At 42.7% G+C, this 9537-nt stretch overlaps 1 protein-coding gene across 1 annotated transcript; it reads right to left on the minus strand.

Moving 5' to 3' along the window:
- Positions 1-4539: 4539 nt before the first annotated feature.
- LOC124227037 (lysozyme C, milk isozyme) lies at positions 4540-7292 on the minus strand. The gene is made up of 4 exons (XM_046640960.1): positions 7154-7292; positions 5930-6091; positions 4998-5076; positions 4540-4649 (listed from the first exon to the last, which is right to left on the minus strand). Exons 1-4 carry the CDS (start codon positions 7290-7292, stop codon positions 4583-4585), a joined length of 447 nt encoding a protein of 148 aa, XP_046496916.1. The 3' UTR covers positions 4540-4582.
- Positions 7293-9537: the final 2245 nt, after the last annotated feature.

Raw genomic sequence — 9537 nt, forward strand, 5'->3', positions numbered from 1 at the left:
TGTCACAGTTTGTTTCTTCATTTATATGCTGATAGACATTTGGCTTATTTCCAGATTTTCGCTGTTACAAATAAAGCTTTTATAAACACTTGTGTGCATACGTTTGTGTGGACATTTATTTCCTTTATTGTTGGGTGAATACACAGGAGAGGAATGGCTGGATCGAACTGAGAAGTTGTTTTCCAAAGTGGTTTCACTATTTTACATTCCCATGAGCAGTGTTTGGGAGTTCATTCCTTTAACACTTGGTATGGTCAGTCTTTTTTAATTTTAGCCATACTAATGGGTGTGTAGTGGTATCTCATTGTGGTTTTAATTAACTTTATCCTAATGATTACTAGTGTTGAGTATCTTTTGTCAGGTGCTTATTTGCCATCCATTTATCTTCTTTCATGAAGTGTCTGTTCTAAGTTCCCTTATTCTTGACGGCAGTCATCAGAGGGGTCTGTCACCCTGACGTCCAAGCTTTTCTTTCCCTCCTCTTGAGCTGTGAGGTCAGTATTGCTCAAATAAGGACTTCTGAAAATGCAAACAACCAACCCGATCTCCTTTTTCTAGATAAAAGGAAGCTTATTGGAAGCCAGACAGAGAAAGACGAACTCTGTATGACTCCGCTCATAGGTGGTAGTTAACATATAGACAAAGAGAACTGATCAGTGGTTACCAGGGGAAAGGGGGGGTGGGGGAAGGGCACTAGGGGTGAAGTGGTGTACCTACAACATGACTAATAATGATGTACAACTGTAATTTCACAAGGTTGTTAACTATCATAATCTTAATAAAAGAAAGGAAGCTTATTGGTTTTGAATAAAATGATACAGTACAAGATCAAAGCATTAACTGTGTGCGGTATGAATTTTTCTCATCCAGAGAGAACTTTTCTGACTCCGTTGGTGGCTGTTCTTGACCCTGGGATCTGCTCTGTTATGGTGTGAAATGATTGCTTGCCTTTCTTTTTCTTTCTAGTGCAGCTGCCCTCTGGGCTTGCTCCTTTGGTGTAGCCAAAAAAAAAAAAAAAAAAAAAAAAGAAAGAAAGAAAGAAAAAAAAGGAAGAGTTTTGCTTGATTTAGTAGCTCTGAGGTGAAGTATTTCAAAGTCCAATTTATATCTAGATTTTGGGATGATGGAAAAAGTCTGCTGTTACCTCTTTTGCTGCTTTTGGTTTTTAAATCTTTATTTATTAAATGAGCAGAAAAGTTCACACCTGGTTAGAATCACAGACATGTGTCTGCTCCCTGCTCTTCTAATACTACAGAGAGCTCTGAGATGAATAAAGATAACAAGAGCAGCCATATGGATAGCGAGGTGATTCTGCACCATTTACTGAAAATAGCATCCTTTCCCCATTGCAATACGGAACTCCCTTTGTCCTATCAGCTGACCATATTTGTGAGAGTCACCATTGTGTTTCACTAATCTATTTGCCTATTTTGGCACCAACACCACACTATCATAAGTACTACAGCTTTGTAATAAATGTTTTTGTCTGGTAGTATGTGTCTTCTCATTTTGTTTTCTTTACCTCAGTTATTCTTGAGTTGATTTTTTTAAGTTGATTTTTATAGGATTAAAAAGAACAATGTTGTATTTCTAGGAGTGAATAAAAATATCTTGCATCTAAAGCTCTGTCAGAAAAAGTGCCCCAAAGACAAAAAGTTAACTTTTATTTCATAAATGCAGAACCAACATTTACAAAAAATGTACAAACACTCAATATTGATTTTATGTAGAGAGAGGAAAGGAGCTACATTAGATTTTGTTTAAGGACTCATTTATATTAGTTACTGGTTGGATTATTCTTGGTGGGGACTTTAGGTTCCCTCCCTGGGATTGTAATATGACAAAGGTCAGGGCCTCCATCGAAATCCCTTTTCTGGACAACCAACCACAAAGTATTGGTTCAGTAAACATATTGTAACTAAATATAATGCAAAGCTATCAGAGGTACAGAATCTGCATCCTCACAGTAGAGCCTTGCTAGTAATCTAATTGGGGGTAGGATTTGTGGTGAAGAGTGAAGGGAGTGACTCTGAGAAGTTACGGGGGTGGGGAAGAGTATTAGTCAGTTTTGTGTTTTTTTTGCATTGTCATAAACCACCCCAAAACTCAGTTGCTTACAACAGCATTTATTTTTCTTGCTCCTGGGTCTGGCGGATTGTTGGTGGAGTGGAGTGGGGAGGGGACTCTACTTTAGAAGCCAGGATTTGGGCTGGGTTCAAGTCTGTTCCACATGTTTCATTCTGGGGCCCAGGTAAGGGTGGGGGGACAGTGGACACCTGGGGCATGCTCTCTTCTGGAAATCGCAGAAGCGCAAGAAGCGAAACAAAACCGTGCAAGCACATTTTTAGTTTCTGCTTGTGTCACATCTGCTATCATTCCATTGGCAAAGCAAGTCACATGGCCAAGCTCAACATCCATGTGGTGAGGAAATATACTCTGTCCACTGTAGTGCTCTGGAAGATCACATGACAGAGGGAGGAGGGTAAGGAACTGGGAATCATAATTCACTCTACCACAGGAAAGGACAGGGTTCTTGGATTGTGAGAACCCAGCTTGCTGCCTCCTGGAATGTGGAGGTGCAGAGAACTTCCTCCAGAAAAATTGGGGGAGAATTAGCTCTATTAAGAAGCTGTGTAATGTTGGTGCCAGAATATAAGCTGGCCTCTCTTTATTTTCTCTTCACTTTGCTCTTCTGTTCGTCCATTCCTTTCTTCTCCTATCTGGGAAGCTTCAACTGGGGCTCAGCCATGGTGATGCCAGCCAGACAAGGAAAGGAGTCCAGCCAGCAGCTGTAGCAGCAGCAGCAGCAGAAATGATGATATCCATTCAGAGAGCTCGCTAACTGGAAGGTGGCAGCTGCAGGAGCAGCAAGGCAGTGACAGTGGCAATCAGAGAAAGAGACCTCAGTGTCCTGCTTTCTATCACACATGGAGTGTGGTCAAATAAGATCTAGTCTTCAAAAGTACTTTGTAATCTATTCTAACAGACATTGTATCAGGAGGTTAAATGGAAAACTCTTTTTGTCTTCCTTTCAGCAGAGGCCTCAAGACAATAGATGCTACATTTCAAAGGGAAATGCAAGACTACAAATATTTACAAAAGGAGATTGTGGAAGTATGTTTTTGTATCTTTGGTTGATCTTCCATTGTCAGTCTATAAAAGATGTCAGAGAGGCCAAAAAAGAGCTGGAGAGAGGAGAGGACTCCTTGCATGGCGTTGGTGTGGTTTCATTAACTGAGGGTGACCGGAAAAGTCATGGTACTTGCCTGAGTTTTTGTTCAGAGGCAGGAGAAGAACGTACCTCACACAATAAATTTCAAGGGATGGTGGGGCACAAAAATACTTTTATATGGTTATATCCTGGGAAGTACACTTGTTCAATGAAACATTTACTCTCTAGGAATGTAAGTGATTATCATTCACTTTATTAAGTGATTTGTTAATTACTATGGCAGAAACTCCTAGCTGTCCACCGAAATCCATTCTCCCCTTTGCCACAGTAATAGTTTTGTAGCAGGACACCTGGCTGCCTAGCTGGGGACTACATTCCCCAGGCTCCTTTGAAGCTAGGAATGGCTTGTGATTAAATTTCTATCTTTGGAGTATAAATGGAAGTGAAATGTGCCTCTTCCAGGCCTGGACCTTAAAACATTGTATGTGTGTTTCTCCAGACTTATTCCCCTTCCTGAAAATTGAGGCATGGAGTACCTTCAATCCAGCTTTGTCTGTGTGGGTGAGGACAATGCCCTAGGGCACTGCTTCTCAAAATTGTCTATGCATAAGGATCACCTGGAGAGCTCATTAAAACAGATTAAAGGCAAGGATTCAATAGGTCTGTAGTCAGCCCAAGAATTTGCATTTCTAACAAGCTCCCAGGTGATGTTAATGCTGGCACACTTTGAGTAACACTGCTGTAGAGGTTGGTGGAGACGCAAGATGGAAAGAATCTAGGTTTCAGAATGTCTGTCTGGGCCAAAGGAGCCTGTCTACCCATCTTGGATTGTTGTGTGAGCACCATATTTTGCGGACTCTGTTAGAGTGCTATAGTCATTTACCCCAGCCAACATAATCATCCTGATATTCTGCTAATTCCCCATGTCTCAACCAAATCTCTCCCACAATTTTCTTCTGTTTCATCATGAACTCTCCTTCCTGGATGGAGAATAATATTAGCCATCTCTACTAAATGAATTTCATAACAGCTGGCATCATAAGAGCTGACATCTACCATGCTATAGTCAGCTGTCAATTTTAGCCTCAAAAAGTTCTCAAACAAGGATTTTCCTTAACTATCTTTCCAGAGGAGACATGGAAAACTTCAGTGGTGAGCTTGGAAAGAACAGGATTTCCAGCTGTCTCTATCATGTAGCAAGCGTCCATCATACCCCAGCCCTTAAACATGCTACAGCTGAACTTGATTAATTTTTATTCTGGAGGCAGAGATGAACTTGAGAGACAGTTGAACTTGATTAATTTTTATTTTGGAGGCAGAGATTGGGGAAGATTCAAAGCTTCCAAGAACCTTGAGGAATTGCCTTGCCTTCTGGGCCATCTTCTCCAGGGACCACGTTCAAGGACAGTCTCACAGGTTACAGCTAGCCAGGTATTCGGACAAATCCTTGTCTTTGCAGTGTTTTACCCAGGCCTTCCTAAAGAAAGAGAAATAAAGCATAGATCAGAGGCAGGGGCAGGAGTCTGTAAGGGGCTCAGCTGAGAGAGAATATAGGGCCTTCAGGCTGAAGTCAGTTTATGCTGTGGGAGAGTCCCAGGAGGGCTTGTCCATCTAAGACACATGTGGGTTGGTACTGCAGCGATGCCTGGGGTGCATGCATCACAATAGTGTTCTGCCTCTTTTCACAGCAGGGAAACAGTCTCAACTCCTTACAAAGCCCAGGGAAATTCCTACAGCAAAGATATGGCTTACATCAGCATCCCAGATACTGTCTGGGCCCACCTCTGGCAGAGTGACTGGTCTCTGTCCTTCATGTTCCACTTACCAGGCAGACATCCCTTTAGGATCTCTCACAACCCTCTTGGCACAGCTGATGTCATCATCGATGTTATCATCCAAAAGTTCTGAAAGAAAAAGTAGATGAGTGGGGAGGGAAAAATCCCTTTTCCCGTTTTATTTTTATTTATTTAACTTTTTAAAAAGATTTTTCCTTTTTTCTCCCCAAAGACCCCCGGTACATAGTTGTATATTTTCTTTTTTAGTTGTGGGTCCTTCTAGTTGTGGCATGTGGGATGCCGCCTCAGCATGGCTTGATGAATGGTGCCACGTCTGTGCCCATGACCCGAACCGGCAAAACCCTGGGCCGCCGAAGTCGAGCGCACGAACTTAACCATTTGGCCATGGGGCCAGCCCCCCCTTTTCCTGTTTTAATAATCAATCATTTCTTGAGGGGGAATTCTTAGAGGAAACTGAGCCTTGGGATTCATGAACCCTTTATCTCTAGAGCCCTTCTTTGGGCTTGGCTTCCATTTTGCCTGGGATTTCTTGCCTTTGCTTAGAATCTCTCTCTGAGCTCTGTTCCTTCCAGAGACCATCCAGGACCTGATGTACCAGGGAGAGCCTTTGTTTTCAGGAAACCGCTTAGTATGTCCAGAGTGCTGTGAGTGGGTATGTGCAATGGTGATGCAGTGGTGTGCCAGGAGTGTACCAGGAACAGTATAACATGTCTTGAGGGGTGGGGACCCATGAAGGTGAGGCTCAGTCATGGGTCAGTGTATCTCTCTTCCTCTTTTTTGGCAGGAGGATCTCTGTGGAATCCTGTTTTAGTGTGAGGACTATTCAGGGCCCTTTTAGTCCCTATACTTAGCTTCCCCAGCACAGACCGAAGGTCAGGTGTTAGGGAGTAGTGCATTCAATTTTGCACCTATTTTACCTGCCACCACCCCACCCATCCCTTAGAGGGGAGAGAGTCCTTACTGCTGCACATTATGTTGCAGGCATTTGATGAAGAACGCTTGTTATCTTTGCACCACCACTTGTTGTTCAGCTGGAAGAGCCCATAGTCACTACTGCCATTGGCATTTTTTCCATTAAAGGCCCGGGTGTTGAAGTTACTCTCATACTCAGCCATGCAGACCCCTGTGTGGGAGAGAACAAAATGTGTGGATAGAAAGGGAGAGTGCTCCATGATGAGATGCAACTTGTGCTGTACTAGAGCTACCAGATATGAAAGTCCATTAAGACTGAGATGAAAAACTATGGAATCCTAAACGTTAGAGGTCATTGATAATCCATTGTGTATTCCAAGAACTAAGCAATAGTTAGTCCATAGTAAGTGTGTAATAACAATTTATTAAATAAACACATTTGGAATGCCCAATAATCAGTCAACCACAGTCTGTTCTCCAGTTTATCTTTTCAGCCTGATCTCCCAGCCAAATATCCACTCTTGCTGTATATATTCACTTTTGCTCTATATCCCAAGGGATATGCAAGGGAAGAGGTGGAGAGGTAGTAGAGGAGAATCCTAGGAAGGAGGTCCAGAAAGACCATCCTTGTGGGTGACAGGAAAGAGTAGGTTTGGCATGGAGAAAATAAAGATATTTAAGGGAAATTGAAATAGCTTCATGTGTTCTCACCAATGAGATGGGTGACTGAGATTCTCAGTCCTTCTTGCAACCTTGCCATTGCCTCACCTTCTGTTCTCACAATCCCCATCTAACTCCCTTGTGACACTGGTAGAACAACCTTTAAGCAAACTTAGCAGATGTGGGTTATTTTTTGGCAGACAAAAGGGTAGAGGAGAGGATGGGATGCAGCATCTATTGTGCTCCAGAGACCTGCACTGAAAAGGATGCAGGTGAAAGCAAAGGTGATGGCAGCAAAAAAGGAAATAGGTTAGTCTCTGGGTATGTCCAAGGAAATATCCCAGACCATTGGGTGGGAAGGCGATTTTGGGGAGAAGCAGAAGAAAGTCTGTTATAGATAAGATAATCCCTGATGGAGAGAGAGAGAAAAGGAGAACCAGATAAGAAAGATAGAGCAGAGAGGGCAGAGACAGGAAGAGCACTCAGGGGAGTGGGAGAGAGTCCTGACAAGTGAGGAAATTATGAGGTGAAAGGGGAGAGATGGCTGGTTTGGGAAAGAGGGCCTCTTTGGGAAGAGACAGAAAAGATGGATGGATGAGTAGTTCATACTCACAGTTTGCCAGGCTGTAGCCACCAAAACCATCCATTTCCTGGGCCTTTAGCTTGTGGGCCAGCTCACACTTGGAGAAGACTTTGGCCTCGTAAACTGCAAAGAAGCAGCTGAGGAGGGAGATGATCAGAGTGGACCTCATTTCTGCAGCTAGTGGAACCCAAGACTGTTATGTCCAGGACACTGTGATCTCTTATACCCTCCTGGCACAAAGGTGTCTCTGAGTAGGCAATAGTGCCGGTATCTGTGCCAGGAAGAAAGACTTGGCTGCCCAAGGCTAATTCTCCAAACTGGTCCAGCCAGTGTGAACTTCAGGGAAGGGGATGTAACCAAGAATGGTACCAGGAATAAAGTCTCGGTTGGGGGGAGGGTCCTGGACTTGGGCTAATGCATGGAGGGGGGAAATGGGGAGAGAAGGGAGTTGGCAAGAGAAAGAAGTGTGATTTTCAAGGCTCATGCTTTTGTTCTAATGTCCCCAAAGCGGGTTGTCCCTGTATGCTCTGCTGAACTTTGGCTCATTATCTGTGCTTGGCTGAAGGTATTTTCCCACTCAATCTAGACGGGCATCACTGAGTTTGGAGGGATTGAGGATCTTCTGGTGCCTGCAAACAGTAAAGCATTGGTTGAATAGGAGATCACTAGAGGCTAAGTTAATAATATCTCTACATCTAAAAGAAGTCATCAGATCTATCTCTAATATCTGTGATCACTGATCGTCAAATATCTTATATTACAGTTTTCCAGAGAAACAGAACCAATAGGTTGTGTGTGTTTGTGTGTAAGTATGTGTGTATGTATGCATGTGTTTATTTATTTATTACAAGTAATTGGCTCGTGCACTCATGGAGAAGTCCAAACACAGGAGAATCAATGGTCTAAGTTCCAGGACAAGTCTGAATCTGAGAACCAGGAGAGCTGATGATGTACGTTCCAATCTGAATCCTAGTCTGAAGGCAGGAGAAGGCAGTTAGACAGAAAGAGTTCTTTCTTACTCAGCTTTTTATTCTATTCAGGCCTTCAACAGATTGGATGAGGCCCATCCACAATGGGGAGGGCAATCTGCTTTACTCAGTCTACCAATTCAAATAGGAGTCTACCAATTCAGAAACACTCTCAGAGACATACCTAGAAATAATATTTAACCAAATATCTGGGCACCCAATGGCCCAGTCAAGTTGACAAATAAAATTACCCATCATACATCTGTTGAGATGGTACAGTGGTGAGAAATGTATGACATCCTGAGGTCCACCATTCCATTCTCTGAAATGTCTCTTCATTATGGTATATAGAGTTATTTAGATCTTTGCTACCAGAAGTATGTTCCATGGACCAGCAGTATTAGTATCACTTGGAAGCTTGTCAGAAGTGCCAAATCTCAGGCCCCACCCAAAACCTACTGAATCAGAATCTGTGTTTTAACAAGATTCCCAGTTGATTCATGGGCACATTAATGTTTGGAAGCACTGATTAAGTGACATGCTTAACTTTGTGAGGTTAATCTTGAGGGAAACCTACCTCCTTTCCTCCCTCCATCCCTTCCTCCCTCCCTCTCTCCCTTCCCTTCATCATTCCAACAAACATTTATTGGGTCAGTCACTATGTCAGGCACTAGAAATACTTTTCCTAGGAACTTGTTGGAGATAATTTTGGTGGTTGGCTAATGAGTCTGTGTTAGCAAGGCAGTTCTGATAATCTACTGGTATCTTCTGAGCTTCCTTATTCCTTGAATAATTGGGTATTCTGCCTTTGGACCTCACTCTTTGATACAGGGAACATAGGCAGCAACAGGGCCAAACTTAATAGGAATCTGGCTAATACAGGGTATGGGAGATGCTGGCTTTGGCACCTGTGACATATTTAACAGGTAAGATGTTGAGATGTAGAAGGTTGTATAGGCTGCCAGGGACATATGGATATCATAGGTCTTCACCAAGAAGCAGGGCTCAGAGCCCGAAGGCCAGAGAGTGAGCAAGAAATAGTCATGAGCTGAAGACCTCAAAAGGCATTGTTTTGTTCTTGTGCCAGAGAGCACTTGCTCTTCTGTCTTTTATGTTTTCTGCTAAGTGTGAATAAGCAAATGCTCAAAGGGAGTGATAGAACCACACAAGTGGAGCTGTCTAACATACAGCAGAAATTTGGGGAGAATGCTATATTCTTATACCAATGGCCTCTTTAGGCTTGTGGGGAAGTTGCTCTGTATTGTCCTATGTTTTCTTAAGAGTTTTATAGGTTTAGGTCTTACATTTAAGTCTTTGATCTATGTTGACTTAATTTTTGTATATAGTGTTAGGTAAGGGTCCAACTTCATTATTTTGCATGTGGATATCATTTTCCCAGAACTATTTGTCAAAAAGGCTGTCCTTTTTTCTAGCTTTATTGAGATA

The sequence above is a fragment of the Equus quagga genome, chromosome 1 (genome assembly GCF_021613505.1).
Source record: "Equus quagga isolate Etosha38 chromosome 1, UCLA_HA_Equagga_1.0, whole genome shotgun sequence".
In the NCBI taxonomy this organism is placed as follows: domain Eukaryota; kingdom Metazoa; phylum Chordata; class Mammalia; order Perissodactyla; family Equidae; genus Equus; species Equus quagga.